This window comes from Hylaeus anthracinus, unplaced genomic scaffold (assembly GCF_026225885.1).
Source record: "Hylaeus anthracinus isolate JK02 unplaced genomic scaffold, UHH_iyHylAnth1.0_haploid 12002, whole genome shotgun sequence".
In the NCBI taxonomy this organism is placed as follows: Eukaryota; Metazoa; Arthropoda; class Insecta; order Hymenoptera; family Colletidae; genus Hylaeus; species Hylaeus anthracinus.
The window spans coordinates 16,589,636-16,614,374 of record NW_026534349.1 but is presented as its reverse complement, the minus strand read 5'-3'; the positions used below and the strand labels follow the sequence as shown (position 1 = coordinate 16,614,374).

Here is a 24,739-nt window from a genome sequence, read left to right as displayed (position 1 = left end):
AGACAGCTCAGCCAGCGTTTCTTCGTGGCCGTGTGTACGTGGCCGCACACCTAACCGCGGGTCGCGTGTACGAACGCATGTTCCCGTGGCGCACACCGTCGCCGCCCTCCGCACACAAACGAAAAAACCCGCGATTGTGTGGGATGCGCGTTCGCGCGCACGTGCTGCGCGTAGGTACGCGTCGCGTGCGCGAGTGTCGGAGCTCGCGTGCTCTCGTAGGTGTGCCTCGGGTACGTGTAGAGAGGTCTGGTGGCTGCTCGACTGCCTGCCTGCCTCGGCTCTCGGGTGCGCTGCCCGCCAGGACGTTGAACCCAGCGCGACTCAACCTGGGGATCATCCGCTGGTACAACCAGGCCTACTCCTCCTATATACTCCTGCCCCTCGCCCCACCTCTCTGTCCGAGAGTTCGCAGCTCTTCCTCCGCTTCCACTATCGTTCTCGTTCTCGTTCTCGTTCTCGCCACTCGGTATCTCTCTCGTTCCGTTTGCTCGTCTTCGACCGCTCTCCTCCCTCTCCGAGTGCTTCCCGCTCTCTCCCGCTCTCTTTCTCTCTTCTTTCCTCGACATTTCGTTCCCTCGGCACAGGGCGAGGGGGTACCTCGTGTCGCCCCACCTGCCCCGCGTGCAAACATTCTCCAGGGGCCGTCGTACCCACCTGCACAGGATCCTCTCCTCCTCGGGACCAAGTGCTCCTTCGCACGCACGGTAAACATTTTTGCAGGTGAACACGTGAGATACGTTGCACGGACGCGACCGACCGAACCACCGGAGACTCCCAGTGGCCCGATATGTATATAGGGGATACGATAATTGCCGGGCTCGACGTCGGCCAGCTTCCATCGCGATTGTTCTCGCGAAGATCGCGACCTGGCTTTCGGCCGTGCTCGCCCGGTTTCTGCGCCCCCCGGAAGCTGGAATTCGACCGGGAGGGATCTCGATCTCACACTCACCCCGTTTTGGAAGAGTCGAGAAAGGCTCGCGAGGTACAGGGTGGTTTTACTACTCTTTTCCTTGGCACCCTTACAGGACAACGGTCGTTCATCGACACTGACCCTGTTACATCAGGTTTTTTTAAAATTTGTACAAACCGATTCTTCGAGAAAAGAGTTTTCACAGGATATCTATGATTTGAGTACTCTCGTCTGCGTTTGCTTTAAATCATGGCACTGGTTATTCAGCATTTATTATTGCTCATTGTACAGTTTCCAACCACGTTACTTCGGGTTTTCTCCGGTAATGTGAAGTTCGTCTTAATAAATATTCCACAAATCGATGAAACATACATTCTTAAATGAATGCTTTATCAATTCACATGTAACGTTCTCCTAGTGGTAAGTCTTCTACATTGATAAAACGTGATCTCTCAAACTGATCTTGAAATGTAGGGATACTTATCAGGCAAACTAAATAAAATATTTAAATCGATTCATAAAAAAGGAAAACATCTTGACGATCTGAATACTATATTTAGAATTTTTAATAGTTTCCTGTACTAGAAGGGAGTAAACCTGTAATCGACTGAAATCTCTCTTGTTGCATATGTTTTGAAAATCGATCAAAATCGCAGAACCATGACTGATGAATGAGGATGGATAGTGGTTTGCCCCGGGAAAAAAATTTTCGCGGGGACGATGGTCCGAGAAGAGTATAATACGAGGGGGGGGGGGGGGGGGAGGAGGAGGAGGTTTCCCTCCGTGGTTGCGATTCTAACGGTTTCCCTCCGCGGTTCGCGCACGTGAACGCTCTCGAAGCGGCGCGTTATCTCGTCTACGCCGGCGGTACATAACCGAAGATCGGAAAAATGTACACGCCGGGTGGAAAGGCGGAAAAAATGACGGCCACGTTGGAGGTGGACGGGCGTGTTTGTGTCTCCCGCCTCTCTTCTTCTCTTTCTCCGTCGCCTTTCTCGAGGGAGCGTGTTCGAGATCGTTCGGCTCGATCGCCTTCTCGCCAGGGATGCGATCATCCTCAACATCTCCACCTCTCGGGCAAACTCTATTACCATTTTACGCATTTTTTTAAATCTTAGCCATTTTAGCAAAAATTTTAGACATTTGTGGAATTTTAAAAGCTAGTAATTTGAACGTCAACGAAATATCCTGTTCAAAAATTTCAGAACAAGTTAAAACAAACACAAATCTTGAAGGTAATCCCCTATTGCTTACGACACAGTTTTAGAACATTCTAGAAATAAATAAAAATAATAAAAACTATAAATGATAAAGCAAATGACATAACATTCGACTGTTTTCCGTAAATGAGACCGACCTGAAACTTTTTGAACAGGTTGGAAATTTATTTCCACGCAAATGTGAAGGATGCTTTCCTTGCGTGGGCGATATCAGGGGATGGACTGGGCCAAGGACAACGAAAGGAGTTCAGATTCGAGAAAGTGTAGGCGTGGTTTTATACTTCGATGCAGACCGTCGTTATCGATAGCGACAGGACTGATACGATACATATCGGTGACTCTTAGCTGACCATAACCTGTACTCTGAACGTGATTATAATTCGTTACAAAAGAATGCAGTTGCAAAAGAATGTTGCTAAATGGAAACTACCCTGATAGAACGGACTCTAATTTATGGCAGACTATAGCGAAATTGATTGCACCTTGAATGAAGTAGGCCACGTGTGAGATACGACTAGTTAATTGAGTGATCGTGAAGGTTTCAACGGAGAATTCGTCAATTTTTGTATGCTTTTCAAACCATTTTTGTTTATCGGTTGGAGAGTCGTTGGAATTTAGAAACCGAATCTTTACTGAAACCTGTTTAGATCTCTTTGGAAAAATGACCAAATTAATAACAAAATCAAGCTTCACAACTATACTGAATACAAACGATGTCCTTTCTAACTGCTCACTTGTATTGTCGTTACAGATTACTAGCGAATAAAAGAATAGACTTTACTTGTATCATTTTTTCGATAATAAAAGTAGCTCGTACTTAAAATATATTTGGGTTGATACTCCACTTATTACGCTTGATAAAACTTCTGTATTGTAGCTCAAGCAAATGATACAAGCACGCTTGGATTCTCTCGACTTTACATAAGATAAATAATCCATTTTCTAGTGACCGGGCAGACACCGAGTTTCCTAGACAGAGAGGGGGGGGGGGGGGGGCTCGCGTCGCCGCGATTAGGCGCGCGTGCACCGTAAACGAGGCAATTTCTAATTTCTCCGCGGTCGTTAGAGAGGGAAGCTACGGTACACGGTCGTACCCTTCGAAAATCCATCGAGTTTCGCGCCTTGCCGCGTGACGTATTTTTATCGAACCGAGCGCGCCTCGGCTTAGGCGCTTAGAGGTTCTCGTTCGGTGGCTTCTCTCGACATTTTATTTTTTTTTATTTTTAGAAATCGCGCCCGAGCGACGCGAACGCGCGCCTCGACGGCGAAAAATGCCCGCGCTAGCACGTCGACAGAGAGAGAACGCTCTCTCGATGCTCTCCTCGTATCGGCGGTTCGAGTTAAGTAGCCGAGGCTAGTCGCCTCGCGGAGAGCGGAATTGGATCGCGACGATAGTGAAAGTGGCGTGCTCGCGCGAGCCTGCTCGCGTTGCACGCGGAAAGGAATAAAGAAAGGTGGAAAAGAAGCGAGTAGAGCGCGCGGGCGGCGGGGGAGCGGTCGAATGTACCTTAAGGTGGATGAAAGTTATCGGAGAAAGCCAATTGGCAGCGTCGAATCTCGCGAGCGCGACGAGCGTCGATCGACCGCTCGACCGTGCACGCGGATGGGCGAATTTATTTATTTAAGCTCGAAAGTTAACGCACTGGCGTCGAGTAACGCACGCGGGCGTCATACGGAACTCTTACTTAGGCTCGGATGATGCATGTACGCGTCATCGAGATGCCTACGTCACTGTTTTAAAACGAATCTATAAAACACTATCGATAGGTCAATCTCTGTCCATAAGTGCTTATAAGTGATTATCGACACTGAAATTCTGCATACATAGGAAATGCATCTATGATTGTAGCAACTTGAGACGCATTTGAATGCGTTGACAATATAGTAATTGTCCTTTGATGACTTATTTTCTAATTTATTTATCTTATGCGCGAGTGTACACGTGTAAGAATAAATAAGCAAGGAACGATCAGAAAAACGTTGTTCTATTATTCAAAATATTCAGAACTGGGAGTGGTTAAATAGCGTAGAATCTTCAGCTTGCATTTTATGACCATTATCAACCACTCCTTCCATGTTTACATTGATGCTTGCTCTTTACTGTTTTATTGCGGATGATTCAAATGATACAGGCTCTTTGGTATACGTATATTTAACCTACTATTCGTTTTGAATTCAATTTTTTTTCCATTAAATATATAACTTTCAAGCAATTCATCATTGAGCGGTTGTTATTTTGATATAGTAACGTGTATGGTAAGTACCCATCGTAATCAATATCCTATAATGTTAAGAACTGTGCTTAAAATTATTCCTCGAAGCTTTTTTTTTTTAAATGTTAGGAAATATATGGACAGCGGCTTGGATCGTGGCAGCGACATCGGCCGATGTCGATTGTTTTATTGTTCCTTATGTGTTCCATGGGTACGATCGCGGCAATAATCGAGGTTCATTAATATATATCTTTAATTGAATAAATATTTACTTTACATAGTGCTAAACGCGCGTGAACAGTTCTTTTGTACCTTAACCCACTAACCAAACTGATATTAAAATAAAAAAACCAAACTCCTGTTTAAAGGCACGTCAGGGGCTCGAAATGTTGAATAAATCGCGCAGAGTTTCCGTTCGTCAATTGTTATTAAAATAAAATTGTGCCCATCTCTGGTCGTGCCCCTACCGACTGGTGCAAACGAGTACGTATAAAGCACCGCTTGTAAGTGGCGCTCGCGTGGTCCGCGCGCACACCAGCGAAATAAGTGCACTCGTGTGCAATGCTCGGAGCGTGTACAACGGCCAGCCTTTACGTAACTTCTGCGCCGTTCCTCTTTCCGCACCGCGACAGTGCCGAACCCACCTCCACGAGACCCCTATCCCTCTCGCTAGTCAACCCAAATTTTCCTACTACATCATCGCAACGGATCCCAGTAGAGGTTCCAATGATTTTAATTTGAAGAGAAAACGCAGGTAGTCCGGACAGACGTTCTTAATTAGAAATCATTTAAAATTCTCTTCGTTATTGCACGTTATTTCTCATAAATTTTTAATTTTTAAATTTACATATCGATTAAAGCTTATCCCGGTCTTGTTAATTTGACAGCACTTCCGATTTTATGAAGGTACCTATGCTATTTCGTGTATTATTTTGATAGTGTACAAATTTAATATAAAGAAGACAACGTAATTTAAATCGGAAAATTAGTAATGCGGTGACGTTTACCTTTTTTGAAAACCGATCGTTGAAGATTGTTTATAAGGTAAAAAACACTCATGCATAAGCGGAGTTATCGATGAATGTACATAAGCTTTTTAAACACTTTTTTTATCGTTTTCTGTTCTAAGCCTGACTATTTAACCGCGATTTTTCCTGGGTATTTGACATTTTATTTATGGACTGTTAGCAAGATTATACCACTTGCTGTTGTTGTATAGTAAAATATGTATCTGTTTTTACAATTCAAAAATATGTTAAATCTAAGCGTTTTCGTTTATCTTACACAAAAACCGATCGTAAAATTCTTTTCCATGTACGAAAAATACTCGTGAACATAAGCGGAGTTATTTATGGTTGTGTGTAAATTCTTTCAAGCACTTTCCAGTAATGTACATTTACGACTCGTCGCAATAAATTTCACACTATATAAATATCAAAGAGGATATAGAAGCATGTTTATTGGAGGAAATGGAAAAGAATTTGCAAACAACCAACGGAAATTTGTTCTATTACCTATTAGTTACCTATTAGTTTTTCTTTCCACCTTGAATTATTATCGAAAAAAAACTGCATATTTATGAGTTTACTTAATACTCACTGGTTAATGATCAATAATTACAATAAATATCTTTGATGCGAGGTTTCTTTCAATACTAGTCATCGATTTGTGTACGTTACGTTTCCACGACTTACCTAAAAACAAAAAGAGAAAATTGAGTTAGCAAACGAAAACAATTTTGGCATTTGAGACCAAACTACTCTAATTGTAAGACTCAACGTTTTTTTCTCTAACTTTCCTACGTGGAAACTATTCTTAACGTCATTTAGTTTAAATTGCCCCGAGACCCAATGCTATCCTCCAATTTTACTCAATGGAAACTATCTTCGACATCTTCAGACCCAAACTGCCCTACTCAAACGATGTCCCGATTTCCTCGATGAAGACCGTGTCTTTAGTGCCTCGTCTCCGCTATCGTCGTATGCGTAATGACTCGTACCGGCGCGCCAGCAAAAATCGAGCAAAAAGTCAGAGGAAACTAGAAGTACTGATGCTATCAGCGCGCGCTTCCCTCCGCACGTTCTCGTACAAGGATGAACGATGATTTGTCGACGAACCGACGAGGCGCGAGAGCCGCATAAATTCTTATTAGCACGCCGTTACGGGAGCCTGTAAAAATTCCGCCAGGATAATGCCGAACGCGTCCACTCGTTAGAGTGATAACTATCTTGACTCGAGATGGATGCAACCCTCCCCTGATCGATACTTAGAGCCTTTCCGTTGTCACAAATACGTCACCGACAAAATTCTTATCCAGATACAAATTTCGTACAAAAGATGAAAGGAAGTTATTCCAATCAAATTCCGCTCCATCTTCGGGACAGCCAAGTTGTCGGTTACCTATCGAAAGTTGGTTGCCGCAGGTGTGTTGAATCAATTACACGGGTTGGTTTTTAGCTCCCAGGAACAGCGTCTACGCTCGAAACCCCCCCCCCCCTCTCTCTCTCTCGCTCTCTCTAACTTTAAGCGCGGCGGACAATAGCCCCGCGAAGCAGAACAACTTTCGAGTCAGCATGGTCTTTTTCTGGTGTGCAGAGCCCGTGTCCGGCACGAGGATAGGAGGACGAACGCGGAACTCATGGAAGAACGTCCTCTCGAAAATGCAAAGGACTCTCGGCCCGTTAGGAGTGCTTCACGAGTACATGGAAAGCCGGACTCGCGTCAAGGTAGGTCACGATTTGCACAATCCCTATTTTTACCGACTTACTCATTGTCGAAGTGCAGAGGGTCGACGAAATACCCCGAACACCTGCGCGATATTAATTAACCTCTTCAGGGACGATTTTTCTTCTGTAACTTCACATCGTATGTAACATTATCAGTGCAGCCAAACCATAAAATTGTTATCCCTCTTGTTGAGGGATTCTGTAGCGATCAAGTAATTATTTTATTATTGACAGCAATTATAATTATAAGAAACTAAACGTCCACATATGCGGCTACGGGCGTGAAGAGATTAATTGTTCTGTTCATATGGCGTCGGACTGCCTTTGATACTGCTTCTATGCATCTTGAAATAGCTCAAGGTCGAGGAAACTTGTTTGCTTAGGGAGTAACTAATCGTTGATTTAGAACATTCCTTAACGCTAGCTTTATGGAGATTTACTAGAATTTATTTAAAGACTCGGACAGAAATGAGTTTGGATATATGCTTGTTTCTTTGTACGAGTCATATATCACCATAAGTTATTGGTAAACAAATGTAAACGATTTCTGTGACTTTCTTCGTGACAATTCCAAGTAAAAATGACCATGCTCCGTATAACTAGCGTTAGCTTTTCACTGGTCGCTTGGATTCCGAGCAAAATAAGTTTCCTCGACCTTCTTTGGTACGAGCCGCTAGAGGTACAAGAAGAGGAGGAATACGCAAAATACTGTAGATATAGATGACACTGAACATGGAACTAGTGTTCCGATTCCCAAGTTGAAGAGATCCCTTCTCGACATCTTGGAATAGATTCGTGCAACTTTTGATTAGATTCTAGTGGAATGTTGGAATGTCGCCAGCGAAGATGTAGAAGTTTATCTTGGTGATCCTCAAACCAACATTGCTGATGAACTTTTCTGGCAATGTAAATACGGTAGAGACTCCCTTATCCGTACCTCCATTCCCGTAATATACGGACGTTCTATTATCCATATGTTCTGTTATCCGCACAACGTGCCTTCTCGTATCGAAACATTTGTAATGTAATTCTACGTAGGTGCTTACAACAAAAAATTGATGCGATTTAGCTACTAAAACGATATGGGACTCTTAGATGTTGAAAGAAACTCAATTTTGTTCATTACTACTGGAATAAATGATATATAATGGGAAAGACAGTAGTTGTCCTACTGTCCGAAAATTTCACTATCCGGCCACTTTTCTCTCGCTATTAGTTCGAATACGGGAGTCTCTACTGCTATGCGTGAATCGCGGTATAATCCTGAATATCTTGATCTGGATTATCCAAGAATGGCGATGGAGTCATCACAGAACTCTGCGTGCAACAGTTGGAAGCAGATGGTCCAAAACAGCTTGGTTTAGTTTTTAACGGTGTTCAGGCTATTCAAGCGCAATTCACTTTTTTTCCTACAATATTTGCTCCAACACTTGCAAAACACCGTGGTTTTTTGGCCGGTATTCTACACCAAACATATTTATATACTTCTTTTCTATTTTACCATTAATATTCATATCGCTCTGACATTCCCGCTAAGTCCCAATGGGACTTCAAGAAGCTCGGGTACTTCGGGTTCGTCAAACCCGTACGGTAGCTGCGACCACAGCTACAGCCCCTGAGGGCTAGTCCAAAACAGAGGTGTTCGTATCATTTTATCCAACCCCTGTGTACCTCGTCATGAAATATTTTGCTTGTTTAAGCATGCTACGAATTAATAACTCGAGGACTAATTTCAATTTCTCATATCTACATTCTACATTATTCTACTACACTCCCTCATCGTCCCTCCATACTACGACTCGTTATTCCGAATGAACCCTTTCCCAAAAAAGGTAGCCTGTGCACGATTCTTCTAATCAATTGCTTCCATTTAAGACGTCCAACGAGGGATGACACCGAAATTCCGAAGAAATGATTAAACCTTTTCCTACCGAACTGCCCGTTGGAAATGAAAAAGATGGAACAGAAAGGAGGAGAACATATTCCGTCGACGAAGACGGTCGAAAGGAGACAATGGCAGCCGATTGTGGGACGAGGATGGAAATTCGAGGGTTGTCTCGCGAGCGGCACCGTAAACACCCACGCCTCCCGTTTCTGCCTGACCCCTGGCATTGTGCGCGCACGCACGCACACGCGGCTGACACACTTTCGCAACCGAGAGGGACACGTGCGCGAGCCCTTCCCGAAGGTGAACGAGGGCTAAAAAAGCCCCGAAAGGTACGACAGGGAAGGAAAAGCCGGTTAACCGTTCGGGTCAACACGCATCTCCATGGAGACAGGCGAGGGGCCCTTCTTCGACCTGCCTACGCCACTGGTCCTCGCCCTGCTCCGAAAGGTCGGCCGAAAAAACGACAAGGTCGCGCTTCGAAAAGGGAAACGGAAAGGGCTGCTCACCGGAAAAACCACTCTCTCACCCTCCGCGCTGTCGGCTATATATAGACAGCTTCTCTCGATCCGATCGTATCCCCCGAAATCAGGACTGCAAACGATAGTTTATCCCCGGTGTAGGGGTTCGTTCTTATATCGTTGCATGCTCGAGGGAGGCTACTATTTTGTGGGTTGCTGGTAACGCTTCCAGAACGTCAATGCTTTAAACCTGACTTGTTGAAGGTCCACCTGGATGAGAAATATTGCACCGACTCTACTTGATGCGAAGGGATTTGTCTGTATTAAAAATGATGTTTCTTGTTTGTTTGTTATTTGCTATTAACCAGTCAGCTGTGTTTGACGTGGCAGTATTTCGTGTCATGACGAGTATATTCGTTATGCGTAAAATTTAGTTACCATTGGTTATTTAAAAGTACGTTTCGCAAATTAATTTGAGTAGCAATAGTATAAGTGACATGAATTTCTGAGAATTTTTACTCTGTGTCTGACGTCTCTATACCTGTCGTAGCTTGATTCTCACAACAGACACAGGTGAGCGAAAAGAGAGAACGCCACAGCCGACTGGTTAAGAAGCTACTATAAACATCTCAATTACAACCTACAAAAACACATTAGGTGGCTCTAAAAATAATACAATAATAATCTCTCAGACGTAATCCGAACGAGATCGAAAACTCGGTAGTTTTATCCGGCCGATCGCGTAACGAGAAAGCGAGGACGTTTTTAATCCGACCGACTCGTGGCAGCACGTCGGAGTACTCCCCGCCGAAGGGACGCGACGCGACGGGGAAACTGAATATATCGCGTGTGAGTCAGACGACGTTCCGATGAAATCACGCGAAGACGTTTCTGGATCGTATCAGACCGCCGTGAAAGATCGCCCGAGCCATTTTTCTCGCGGTCGGGAAATAAATCAACGTGCAAGGTCTTTGTACGTTTCACGCCACTTTTCTCTACGTCGTTACAAACGAAGAGAAATCGCTGATGTTCGAGCAGACGCTCGTCCCGACGAATCGAACCTCGAGTGGAGGAAAAATCCGCTTCCTGGCTTCGCGACTCGGTCGCTTCCTGCTTCCATAATTAGGGCCACTCTCGTTCGGAAATCGTCGCGGGAACGAGATCCACGATCCAGCCGAGCAGGAAATGGCGCCGACGATTCTTCCGAACAAGGATCGAAGAAGTGACGCAACGAATTCCTTTATTTTTCAGAATATTATTTGTTTCGTGGCTCGAGGCGTTTCTAAAAAGGCTCTCATCGAGCGACGGCGATCGGGTTCGTTGCTGGAAAGAATTTTCTCGCTTTTTCCTTCGTCCGGTCTCTTCCGGAACGCGCGCGATCAGGAAACGCTTTATTCTTTCTCTTCGATTAACTCGATTATTAGCTCTCACGCGTGACTGTTGCAGCGTGGCCGTTGGCTCGGTTGGCTTCGCTCGAGCGACAAAAAATTAATCATTAAATTGATGCAATTGATCTTCCTGCGGAAGCGGCGGCGCTATATTCGATATTCTCAACGAGCGGAATCGAGTTCCTAATTAAACTCCTTTCGGAACCCCGAGCTTTCAATAAGAGAACGGGATCCGCGTTTCTTAATTAATTACTTTCATTAGCTTTCATTCGTGGCCGTCGCTCCTCGCGCACCCGCCTCCACTCGATGGCGTCATCGGAGGTCTCCTTTTGGCGACACTATCGAAGGGAAATTGGAATGGTTCGCACGATCTTTGTGTAGAGTTTTAGAAGAAACTTGCTACTTTTAAACATCACTCCCATCTACAGTGCCGCTTCTAACTTTCGGAATATGGTTTCTACGATAGTTCCCGACTGTTTCTCTACGCATAAATGCGTGTTCTTTGAAACCACGCGTGTCCTTCGGATCAGATCCTAATCTCCAACCTTCGTAGATGCGTCTGCATCCGGAAAAAAACGATTCTATCGCCAGCGATCGATCGTCCTTCGACTGCTTCTCAAATTGTCGAAGAAAGTGTCAGTTTTTTCCTCGAGACCGGTCTCATCTCGCGTTCACTCGCTGTTTCGACGAGTTCCGACGCAATGCGCGCGGATAATCAACGGTTACGCAATGGAAAATGCGAAAAAAAAGGCTATCGACGAATACGATCCTCACAAAGGAAAATCAATGGAACGTTGTTACACGATTTCTGGTCTTTTGTAGAAATCATAGAACCACAAGTTGGCAACGATACATATAGATGGTGTTCGAGCAATTGAAATTTCAAGGGGAAATAGAGTGACGATATCGATAGATTTATTAATAAAAGTCTCTAATTGTGCACCGTGTTTATTTGCTACAATTTTTCAAACCGATGTCGGTATCAGTTGTGATCAAAGCAGAGAGATGACCCAATGAAACGAAATGTAGCATATGAAACAGTGCAATGTACAGAAAATGGAGACAAATTAAAATCGATTGTTGTCTGAACTGTTAGAAATTGTGTTTCGAGCCGTGTACGTCAATTTATATAAATTCGAGTTGTAGATGTCAAGTGGCGATATGCGTAGCTTCGAGTTAACTATTGTTTCCTTTTTTCTTGTTTTTGAGTTGTCGAGGACGAACAAAGTGAAATGAATCGAACTTTGTCTTCAAGAAAGATTTAAACGTATCGAAGTTTGAAGAACTTGGTATCAATTTTCGATGTCAACACTTTTATAACGAATAGTAACGGAGTACTCGTTAAGAAATGTTTTTTTTCTTCTAATCTTTCTAGATAAACTATAATCGTGTGCTTCGAAAAATGCCCAAGCCGGTACAGTTAAATCCAAATGTGTATACTCGAATCGACTCTGTGTATGCCCCGTTACATTTTTATAACAAGTATAAGAATCTAATTTCCCGTTTTCGTTCACGGTTAACAGCGATCCTTGGACCTGCGATCGAGCGAAATCTACGAACGAGGCGACGCGGTCGTCCTTCGCGGTTAGTCGACGAATCCTGTCCCGCTGGATCAGCAAGGATACGTCTCGATGGAATCTAGAGGACTCCTAGAATCGATTCCAACCAGCTCTCTCTGACGCACTGCCTCCTCTCAATGGCGTTTCTCGCATGTATGGGACACGCGTGCAAAGTCAATGACGAGAGTAAACGGCAAAAGAAAGGCGTCGGAACGTTTCGAATCCTTGGCAAGCGGTTTCGAGGATCTTACAGGCTCCGAATTTCGCGGAAATTTATTTATTTAACATCCGAAGAGAAGAATGTTTTACTCCCGGTTTGGAATTTCGAATGTCAACCCATTGGGGTTCAAGTTTCTAACGCGTTGATTTTATTTCCAAGTTTGAATATTAATAGAATTAATAAGATGTCTTCATTTATTTTAAATAGCAAGGATTTCGTCTGTACGTTTACTTTCTATGTTCGAATCACCCGAGAGGAGTACTCGAACCGCTAAGAGTCGTCAATTTCGAGCCTCCATAATGCAACGCGTTCCTTTTTCCCTTTAATTTGATCTAACACTGAAAAGTTCTCGAATAATCTCGTCAAGACGCCCTGCCCAAAGGTTTTGAATAAATTTTGAACGAAGGGATTTTTTAATGAAAACTCGATCGATCTCCAGCGAGATCTCCCAGAAATGGCGCATAGCTGATGGACGCGCGTGGAGCGAGAAGACGCGAGCGACGGAGCGAGACAGTTCGAGAGGGAGGATGGGGGAAGAGGAGAGAAAGAGAGGAGGAGAAGGAGGAACAGAGTCAACGTAGGAGTCACGCAATTAGTTTTCATTGCGACAAAGGCGGGTATATATCAGTGCGAAAGGCATTGAAAGGGGCCTTGCCACGGTCTACACTTCCGCGTATCAGCCTGCTATCTTGTCCCGCGGCGTATCTACGCGACAACAAACAACGGGCTTGCGCGCCTTTTCTCGTAGACACGGTCGCGCGTTGCCCGTCATTAACGAGATTGTCGCGTGGAAAATAGACGGGTACGCGCGAAACCACTTTCTTTCAACTAATTTCTACGAGATTCGAGATGTCTCACGGATAACCGTGCTTCTTGTTGCGCGCGTTTACGACACTTATTCGCTCGGGGTTCATGGAAAGAGCTCTTTCCGCGATCCTTAGTCCTTAGACAGGGTGGACTTGGTCTGGTTTTGCTATAATTTAATCGACTTTAGACGTCTCTCTTTAGCTTCTCGAAATTCAAGTGCTTGAATTTTCTTACGAAGAAAACCTTTTGGGAACAATTTCAAATCGAAGAAGAAGAAGAAGACATAGTCGCAATGAATATAGACCAACAGATTGCTACACCTGAATTATTCCTGTGATACGTCAACAAGGAGGATCTATGAACCATTCACCAAAAATTTATAAAGATACCCTCCCGATTATTTTGCTCAGCTCCTACATTTAAGGTGCGTGAGCCTTCTTCTTGTGTACTCGTCTCGAGTCGCCGCCGTAAAATGGCCTCTCGTTCCTTGCGCGGTGCAAAAAGCCGCCGATTAGCCTGTACAAATTATGCGTGTGTCGGTGGCGGGTCGGGTAAAAAAAAATGACACGCCACTTTCTACTCCTTGCTTTACTCCTGAGGCGGTCGATCGGCCACTGGAGGAACCAGTGCTCGTCGCGTGTCCTCTTCGATCGACGAATACGGACACGTACGCGCGATCTCGTATAGGCGGATCGAGATGCGCGGTACGTTCGTGCGATTATTTTTCGAGAGATCGAGGAGTGAACGAGGAAGAGAGAAAAACAATCGCTGAGAAAAGGCGGCTTTACCTGGAACGGTCGAAGCGGCCACGGGTAACACGAGACTCGCCGCGATTTAAAAGGAATAATCGTTCGTCCTTTGTGCCGAAGGTCTACACCAGAAACGCGTGCGGCATCAGGGGACACGTGGAGGCATACGTGGCCGCCTTCGACAAGCACTGGAACCTCGCGCTCGAGGACTGCTTCGAGGTTTGGACCCGTAGTGTCAAGAGGAAAGCGCCTGCCCTGGGTAACGTTACTTTTCTATACTTTCCTAGGTGGTTAACGTTAGGACTACCAAGTGATTAAGTCAATTTCATCTGTATCGTCGAATTTTATAGTTGAAAATCATTCTGCCTTTGTTTTTCACTTTTAAATGTAATCGAACGGAAATGAGCGAGTATGGATACATTTTGGGTTTGATTACATTGATCGCTGAGAGCTATGAGATTTGTTTTGCGTTAATAGTAAATTCGTTTTACCTTTCCCTACAAGTATTCTAGTAAGTCGGTTTTCAACCACTGTCGTTTAATCTATGATTGAGAACCTGTAAGTTTTTGTTTATGATGCTTTTGATACAGTCTTTTGACGACAATATTGATAAATTGATTCGCTGTCTCTGTAATTTTAAAGATGCAAGCGAGTATGTTCGACCGATTTTAATTGTCCTTGGTAATTTCAGCGTTGAGTTAATGACAATTTCGTGTGTACCTCGAATTTCACTATCCACCTGTATCTTGAACCCTTTGCCTTACGATTTAATTTCCAATAGCGCGTGGCATAAACAATAATCAGTCATCCGTTCAGGGTTAATTATTTTTAACAATTTAGAACCGCGTTCGCGAAAACGCCCGGTGTATACATCGTTTCGTCGGCCTCGAATCGTTTCCATCGCGGAATATACAAATCGCTATGCAAATTTTTAAATTGTACATAATGGACGCACTGCGTCGCGAGTCCAGAATTTCAATACGCGGTATCAATAGGCGTAGCAACGTTCGCGTGTACACATCGAATCCAATTTAGTCCTTCCTACGCTCGTCTGACCATGAATGACTCCTACTACTGCCTGTGTCAATGGAACACACGCGCTCTACCGCGGTCTCCCCATTCGCGGGCTAATAGACGCTTCGAATGCGGCGTTATCTCTCCCAAGGTACCCTTTCAGGAACACGCTGGTTCGCCAGAAACTTTCCTGAAAATTATGCAACTGGCCGGGGTTTAACTGTTAAATATTGTTAATTCTTCTAACTAGAAAGAAAGGTTTAACATATAGTGGCTAAACAGATTTACCTAAGCTTCTTCGGACTTCAACCCTTTGCGCGCGAGACATTTTTCTATAGAATCAAATCCAGTTTATTCTTATAATAAATTTCTGTAAAACCAAAAACTCTACTTCGAAAAGAAACATCTACGAACATTCATGACTCAATGTAGTATTATTTCAAGTACTAAATAGCTGTATTCAATGAATCACTTTTAAATTACATATGTCGCTCTAGAGGCACCACTCGAGTGCAAAAGGTTAACTATTCCTTCGGTGTTGGTATCACGAGTTAACGACAAGCAAAGGAAATTCAAAGATTGTAATAACTCGGAAATAAGGTCAGACTCGTTCGTGCTACTCAAGGCAGAGCCCATTTAAAGTTGCTTTAAAAATCACAGAGAAAGAATTATTATCGTTTCGATTGAATTAAAAAAATTCCATTGGTTAATTACTATTCACATTATACCACTGAGTTGATGAACTCCAGGGCCCTAAGAGACCCCCAGACACCGTCTGACGAGAGGCTGAAAAAAAAAAAAGATGCATCGTGGAGCAGGTTTATTTACACTGAAAGGAAGAGACACGGTAGGCGAAGGGTCGTTGTATCGCGAGGGATACATCCCGAGGACGCCCCTTTACGCTAGGGGCAAAGACCGACCTTGACTACGTAGTGGTTGCTACGTTCGATACAAGGCCCGCGCGGCTCGCGTCGTTCGTTTCCCTTTTTTCCTCTCTCCCTCTTTCTTCCGTTCGTCCAACGCTGGCGCAGTCCTCTCTTTTGCTCCTCTCCTCTCATCCCACCACTCCCGTTTCCCTCTTGCTCGCATCTCTTCCTTCCGTTCCGCTCTTCCTTCTCCGTTGCTCGTTCCGGGCGCACACGTTCTCGTTCATTCACGTGTTTACGCTAGCCCGCACGTGCGTCCGCAATTGCATCTTTCGTCGAACACGTTTGTCCCGTCGGGGTGAGCTTTACGTTCGTCTTTTTCGCCGCTAACGCGACGAATTCCGCGGGATGACCAATCGTTCCGCTGTCTCTGCGTGTGTACGGAATTGCGAGCCGACACGATTTTGGTTCCGACGTTTGCATACCTTTTACTTTCGTTCTTGGTAAATCGTTTGGCCTTTGCTAGACATTTTCGACCGAGCCCTAGTGTTTATCAAGGGTTGGGAATAATAATTAATAGATGAGACTTTCTCAAATTCTACTGAAATGATAATAATTGGTGTGATTTTTAGAGCAACGTCAAGTGAATTGTAGTTCGGACTTTATGAAACAGTCAGCACTTTTCATTATCAAAAAAGCAACTTGGATTACACCTCGGTGTTTAATTTTACTCGGGGCAAAACTAACAATGCTAACAGAATAATAACTTCTTGGAGTTAAAGAGTCTATAGATTTATAAGAGAAGAGCGACTTTGAGTGAATCACGGTAGCGGCACTTTTGAAAATTGAAAGTATTCTTTTCCCTAATAAAATACCAGCACCGTGAAAGTTCGTGGATCACGCGATTCCGGCGATCGATATCCGTACGCGACGTCATCCGCGACGTTTTATCGTTCGGTGATCGTTGAAACACTTTAACCTAGTCTCGATTGCTATCGTCCCTCGTCGAGAACGACAAGAATCTCGATGGCTCGAGCTCGTAAATCAACGAAATGATTCGACGCTTTTTACTGTCGAGGTGAAGGAGTGGGATGTGTGTTTTCGGAGAGATTAATTAATTCGCGACGAAAAAAGAGGAAAACGTGGAAGGAGTCTCCGGGTCTAAAAGGGTATCCCCACGAGAACGGTAATCGCTGTACACGGAGAGAGTTCAGGGTTAGTTGGCCTACTGGCGTACTTTAGGATATCCTGAGGGGTCGAGAGGTCGTTGATTCGAGGCGGTGAGGGTGGCAGCCTGAGCAGCGACCTTGAAGAGCAACTTCCAGGATCGATGTCTGCCGTGTACACGTGTCCCAGCAACTCCTCGTGCTCACTTGCTCCCTCCATGGTCGTATCGCCCTACGCCCTACGCCCTACGCCCTTCTGCTTCCCCTCGAGACCTCGACGGACACGTGCCGGTACATAAACAACCTTTCGAGACTTACCTCCTGACCCATCGACGTCGCTCTCATTCTATCGTTCGTTCTTGTTCCCTGTTCGCGATTTTTTCGTGACGTCAAGCCTCCATGGACGCTTTTTTCGCTCTTGCACGCTAGCCAACGGAAGTAATACCGGACGGTCTTAGTCGAGGGAAAGAGGACGATTAGAACCGTAAACAAAAAGTTTTGTTTTTACATATTCTTTTTACTAGATATTACTCCGACCTGATGCGTTCATCGAGCAAACTTTCCATTTTCTTCACGCGGCATTAATTAGACAAAATACTCGATAACGTTCGTTCCCTCGTTTATGAGTTTTCTAATCTTCCTATAATTTTATTCCCATAGGTAAAAATGCGCGAATATCCGTCACGATTAGCATTATCTTTCTCGCGTAGACGCTACATATTCATCTATCGGAGAGAGTGGAAGAGAAAGCGCAAAAGTAACATCGTAAAGTTCATCGAAGATTGCAAACCTAAACGAAAACGATAAATTCTATATATGTATTTATGCGTCTGCTGCATATTCGTCCGATTGAATCTTGAAGGAATCTAACCCTTAACAGAGTAATGAGATAATTACGTAGGTATTTCACCTGACAAATAAAAATGTCACGCAGCATATATTGCGTTAAAGGTTAATCGATTGGAAAAAAAAAATGATAGAAGAAAAATCTGTTTATCTAGCCGTTGATGATCTATTAAGGTTGTCCCAAAAGTTACTTCCGTGACTTGCACTCAGTTATTTTATGTAGCAGTGTTTATATAAATAGACAACCTAATTCCTTAGATGTTAAAGTTGTAACAGTAATGGAGCACAATGAATCGTACGCAATTCAATAATATAATATTAGACATAAAATATTGTGTATGTATTACTTATTAATGAAATGAAAGAAACTTTTCGGGCAACATAATACAACATTAACAAGATTTTTGATATAACTTTATATCAAAAAGACCTGAACTGGAAGGCTTTAGTAAAAAGGTTCAGTTTCTAAATTTTCCAATGAATGGGTCAAGTTCGGTGGAGATCTCAGACTAGAATCACATCTATCGAATCTGTTCAGGGAAGCTGAGCTCTAGGCTCCTGAAACGACTTCGAAGACATTTTCCAAATGCTTTTAAAAATGTTTCACGAATCCCAATCCATTAGGTGTGTCGACTGTGCCACAGACCAAGGAAGACCTGGCGCCCAAAGTGGTCGTGAAGAAGACCGAGAGAAAGAGGGAGACCTTGGAGAGACACGTGCCGCAGCTGCTGCTTAGGGGAGAACAAATCGCTATAATCGTCAAAATCAATTGAGTCGCTGAATACGTCCTACGAATATGTTACTCGATTCTTCCCCGCGATGCGTCGAGCCGGTCCAGCGAACGTCGTGGACGCATAAAACGGACGACGACTTGTTTGAAGAAAAACTTCTCTTCGTCTTGTTAATATTCTCGATATTCTACGTTCATTTCATTTCTTGACATTCCACGATCACTTCGTTTCTTAAGGTTCCTAATTTTTATACTATGATTCAAAGTTTTGCTCCTATTGTGACCTCGCTCATTAACGATACCGATCACGTACGCGTGAAATTTTTGTTTGAAGTATACTACGACCTTGTTTATTCGCTAATTTTCAGAATTACTCGAATCAAAGAGTTAAGATGTCAATAAATACTTGTTGTCAAGAAGTCAACCTTCAACCCAAGGATTGCACTCGCAGGTCTCCAATTTCAATTTCCTCTATACCTTCTACAAGTACCTGCTTCCTATTCACATTTCTTTGTCGTTTCAATTTCCTTCTTCCTTTTATGTGTATGAAATTTACGCACAGCGGCATCATGGCTCTTCGTGAAAACGTTCGTCAATCCTGTTTCCTATCACGCACAATGGATGCGCCGCACCACCGCGTCGTGTACCAAAAGGAGCCCGCTCCCCATTAATCAATCACAACTACTTCTATCATAGAAAGTGTAACGGTACACGTATCGATAAATAAGTCTTCCTACAGCTTTGAATCGCGGTGGGGGTGGTCGCTGCTAAAATGGCGCGCGGAATTGAAACCTGGGAGTCGCCGAACCGCGACTTTCTCGCGTGGGACGCGACGACTCCTGCGAAAACAGAAGTTGATCCACGATACATCTCTGTTCTCGGCCTTCGTTCGAGTCGAACAGAGGGGTGGCGCTGCCCCTGATGGGGATCGAGAGAAAATAAGGGAGCCTCGGAGAAAAAGCACCTCATTGCCACAAGGTAAGTCTCGTGTTAGTCCGCAGTGTGACGAAGAAGTTTCGTGGAGGAAAGTAAATTCCTAATAGTTCGACCGCGTGGTGTCGCTAGGTGTAACTATACTTGCCCCCCTACACTGGCCAGGAACTGTGCTTTTCCTTGCACGCGAACAGAGTCCCCCCATGTACAACTCTCTCTCTTTATCTCTCTCCTCCTTTCGGCCCCCCGTCCCTCCACTCTATCTTTCTTGCTCGCGTGCTCGCGGAATGCGCATCCTGGGAAATAAGAAAGTTTAGGTGGATTAGACGGACCGGTAGGCGACTCAACGACCGCCGCGAGGACGTTGACGTTCGAAATTAAAAGACGATAAGAATTGAGAGTGCAATGGAAAATTCTAAGGCGTAGAATGTGTGTTTAACGCTAAAACTATCGAGTGTACACCAAACAATTCGTTTAATCGTCTATTTGTTTCGTTGATTAATTAGTCTACAGCTACGTCCCAGCTCGCCTGGGATGTTTTCTTGGATCCTTGTCTTTAATTAAAAAGCTGAAGCTCACCTTATCTGTATTTACTTAAAGAGAGGAGTAAATTCAGGATTGTAATGATCGTTATTCGATTTAAACAGATACAAATATGTAATTATAATAGAAAGTTTGGATTACAAAAAAAAGAAAAAATACATGTCGAATTAAGTAACCTCCTCCTTTTTCGAAGTCGGTTAAAAAGTGACACCATTCACCTGGGTCGAATATAACACTACCTTTCTTTCTCTAATTGCAAAGATATTATTGTACAGAATGGGAAGAATCCCAAAATATTGGAATTCTTTCATCTTCCTTCGTTGGGCCTAGAATCCCAAACGAAACCCTCCGTATCGATTTCAAGAACCGCATGGTGCTTACTGCATCAATGGGACCGTCCGAGACCGAACTGAGTTTTCTCCTTGAAAATGACCAAACTTTGAAACGTTATAGCTTGAAAAGTAATAAAAATCGAGTAAATACATTAAAGCTTAATGAATTCGTCTTGAAAAGTACTATCGCATGGTAAACAAAAAATATATGCAGTTCCATTTGAAAAACGAAACTTGATCATCGTATCTCGTTAAATAACAAAGTTAACAAAAATTCCTTCTCGCTGAAACATGAGCCCCGTTTTACCATGCAAATTCCATATTTGAAATTTTGCATTCGGTCGATAGTTTTGGAGTTAGAGCTCCGTATCGCTTAGAGACTGGAACACTGTATGTCTGTCAGATACCAACCCCCACGCTGCCAGCCAATTCTTATTTCTTTTGGCTGTAGTTTTGGCCGAGTAGCCCCGACCACCGGTGTAATGTAATCCTCACCGATTGATACGCTTCTGTCGAGTGTTTTTTTTTTCTCGGACCTCTTTCTCTTTCACTACCTGTCCTTTTCTACGTTCGACGCTCGACTCGAGTCAAGTGGAAACACATAAAAACCTCGAGTGCAATGTTTTGGGTATTTGATTTTGCATGCCTCCTCCAGTCGTTACTGTATCTTCTAATGTTTGCCAACAAACTTCGAGTGTAGAGAAGAACAGCGAATGAAGAAGAGGACGGAGCGACATGCGAAAATGACGACCAATACCGGGATTATTTCGGTGAGACAATATGTAGTAAATATGTTGCGAATTACGTCGTGTTTGGTCTCGTTTTAATCAGAAAAATGTCAGGAATATGATGTTAACAGTTTTACAACAAAAACGGTAATAATAGAAAAAGTTTGATCGTTGCATTAGCATTGTCTCATCGAGATATCCGATCCTGGATCATCTTACCGTCCATTTGTCGTAGAGAAACTTGTGCATTTAAGGAGACCGTTGAATTATATACAGTGGTTGTAGAATGTATTCGTACATCGATCAATTTCGCAAAAAACTTGTGTGAAAATGTAGTTTCTTAACTTCTTTTTTTATATTCAATGATACTTTTACATATTCTCCGAAGTCTCTAAGATACATATAGATCACACAACATTTACTAGTTAATATAATTTGTGAAATTAACAAAAAAATGCGAAAAGTGGATAAAAGTATAGAAGCAATAAGTATTTGTACGATTCTATTTACAGTAGAGTTTGTAACGTAAACACATTAGTTTATTGCTCCGTACAAATTAGAAAACATCAAATTTCCAGTAAACTACTTTTAAAAAAGGTTGTAATAGAGGAATGGAAAAAGATTCCACTTCGAATAACTAATAATTTAGTTAATTTAATGGTTAGAAGAGTTGCAATAATTATAAAATCAAAAGGAAATCCTACGAAGGAAGTAATTATATACTTGTAAATTAATGTAAATTTCTTGTTTTTTTTTTAATGAAGTTTTAAAAATTAAACAGTTGTGCGAATACTAATTGCTTCTATCGATTAATTGTTTTTTTCTTGTTAATTTCGCAACTTACATAAACAACTATATTTTTTTGTAATCTATCTATTCTACAGATTTCCGAGAATATGTAGAATGTCATTGTTTATCAAAAATAAGTTAATAAATTACAATTTTACATAGTTTTTTTGAAAATTGATCGGTGTACGAATACTGTCTACACCTACTGTATGTATTCCTGGTGTTAAGTTAAATTAAAAAATGGACCGACTTGGTAATTCTGGTGTCAACAGAAAGATTTTTCCATCGAACTTGTACGAGTAAGCTATGTTATACATTTTAAATGAAGATTGATATTAGATTTTACAATCGCATTCGGTATGAAACATCTAATGCCGAGAGGGGCTACATAGGAAACAGTCGGTGGGTATTTCATCCGTGACGACTCGTTTAGGAGACCCTATGCACCATCATTCCTTCCCATCTGTACAACCTAATTCGTACCAATCTCGTATCATTCCGCTAACGTCCATCCTACTCGTTCTCAATTGCACCTATCAATTTCTGTTCAGCGTGCACCTAAATTTCAGCGACCACCACAGCCGGCCCCTTCCTTTCGTGGTTCCGAAACTTTCGTTCCCTTTAAAGACCCAGCACTTGTATCGTCAAGAAAAGATTGAGAAGCACCGCGATGTGCTGCACGACGATTACAATTGATTCGTGTAAAAACAAATTCATGCTCCCGCTTGAGAATCGAATGGAATTGCATAGCGCACCGTTCCACTGGAAGAAAAAATTAGATCATCAAAAGATAGTCTCCCCGTTGCGGGATTCGACTTTCTCCTTTATCAATCCGTGGATACACAATGTTCGCCTAGAAAAAAGCTTGCCCCGGTTTCTAGAATTGTTCCGTATGCCGCGGAATGAAGTCGTTATTGTTATTACCGTTCAATCTAAATTCGTAGAAAGGTTCCGAATGCTCGGATGATCCATCGAACGGAAAAGGGGGGGGATCATTTTCGAAAGCTATCGGATACACGCGTGTCGCTGAGAGTCGACACGGTGCATCATAATTGACGATCAAATATCGTTTCGCTTACGCTATCGCATTTCGATGTTCGACCTTCGACGAAAACCCGCGATCACGATTTCACAAGGTTCTGGATACGGTCGAACACGAACGTGTCCCGTGCGGGTGGACGGATTGACAACGGATGGACAATCATCTCGGTTAAACGAATGAAACTAAATATAACGGTATCTTTATATTTTATGTTTTATACGAATGATAAGAATTAAAATTTAAAATAACGGATAGTAGGTACTGGCAATGTATTTGACGCGAAGAAGAAATCTTTTTTCTTTGCTCGTCATTGGCCATGTTTACCGGCAATTTTTTTTAGCGACACCTTTGGATTACTTCATTGATCTCATCGTTTAATCGTGTACGAGACCTAACCTTTAGATTGTTCTTCGTATCATGCATACATAAACATGACTCGCGTAACTATGTATTCTTGAAGAAAATACGACGTAAATTGAAACGTTAAATAAATAAATATCATATTCGGGACAGAAAAATTTAAATATCGAGTTCAAGTCTTTTTTCTTAGCGCCAAATAAAAACAAATAAAAACAAAGCAAATAAGTAAAATTTGAATCGTAAAATGAAATTGTCTTATATTGATCGATTGGAAACTTCAGTGGACGGAAACGGTAGGATCGAGTAAAAATAATCAATGAATCACTGTAACGAGTCCATTGCCACGCGCCACATACTTTACAGTTTTCATCCGTTTTATGTTACCACATCCGACAATAATTATGAATTCATGGTCAATAAAGCATTTTTTGTATTTGTTGCCACACCGTGTATATTAATATTTTCGTTACCGAAGGTCCCGCAGGTTTCAAAATTCAAATATTTACATTGCGAAAGTCGAGGTTACTTTATTTATAGCCGTGATATCATTGTCTTTTATAATCTCTATAAACTTTACATTTATATTAGAGAGTTCGTCTTTAGCTCTTGAACTACATCGCTATCGGTTACCTTGAATTTATGTAGAGAACCGTTCTGAAATAAAGTCAGTTGCGATCTGATACGTGTATTATTGAAACCTCTTTTATCAATCCGCAACTTAAAAACTTAACAGTAATCGATCGAAGAAAGTCATTTGAACGATTCGCGGTAGAAATAGGTACAAACGAAACGTCGATAGGTTTAGCGTTAAGCTTTTATTCTTCGGCTATTAAATTAATCTTTTGTCTCTGAAGTCCAGCCATTTAATTTCGATCGATTTCCTCTAATGGCAATCCCATCCCCTCTGGGACGCGCAACGTCCCACGCGACTCTCCATCGCTCGTCGTACCCTGTAATTACGGTATTTTTGTTCTCGCGGAACGGGCACGATATCTCCGATAGGGCCTGCATCGTTTCTACGTCGCGGAAAAGTGCATCGGGCCCACGGTGAAAGCAAGAGGCCCCGCGGACCCATCGAGGGGCGCACGAAGGCCCTCTCACTTTCGCTCTCCGGAGAAAGTCTGCCCGTCGTCGCCGTAAGATCGCCCTCTCCTTCCCCGTCTGTTAGCAACTGTGCCGCCTCTGACCACCTTCTATAATACCGAACCAGCCACCCCCCCCCCAGGGCCCCCGCCACTGCCTACGGGCCCTC

General features: G+C 43.1%; 2 protein-coding genes across 6 annotated transcripts in view; one reads left to right on the top strand and one right to left on the bottom strand.

Annotated features, from left to right (window-relative positions):
• LOC128892321 (ecdysone-induced protein 74EF) overlaps positions 1–24,739 on the bottom strand; it is a 210,608-nt gene that overhangs the window by 147,101 nt on the left and 38,768 nt on the right. The gene's annotated exons all lie outside the window — the stretch shown is intronic.
• Positions 1–24,739, top strand: part of LOC128892332 (U7 snRNA-associated Sm-like protein LSm11) — a 140,378-nt gene that overhangs the window by 106,153 nt on the left and 9,486 nt on the right. For 2 of the 3 annotated variants that reach the window (XM_054152700.1, XM_054152699.1), the window contains 2 exons: positions 6,939–7,069; positions 14,259–14,397. In XM_054152700.1, coding sequence (XP_054008675.1) covers positions 6,939–7,069; positions 14,259–14,397 — 270 coding nt within the window. Of the gene's footprint in view, positions 1–6,938; positions 7,070–14,258; positions 14,398–18,654; positions 20,732–24,739 lie in introns of those variants that run through there. The other variant, XM_054152701.1, reaches the window with a different exon arrangement.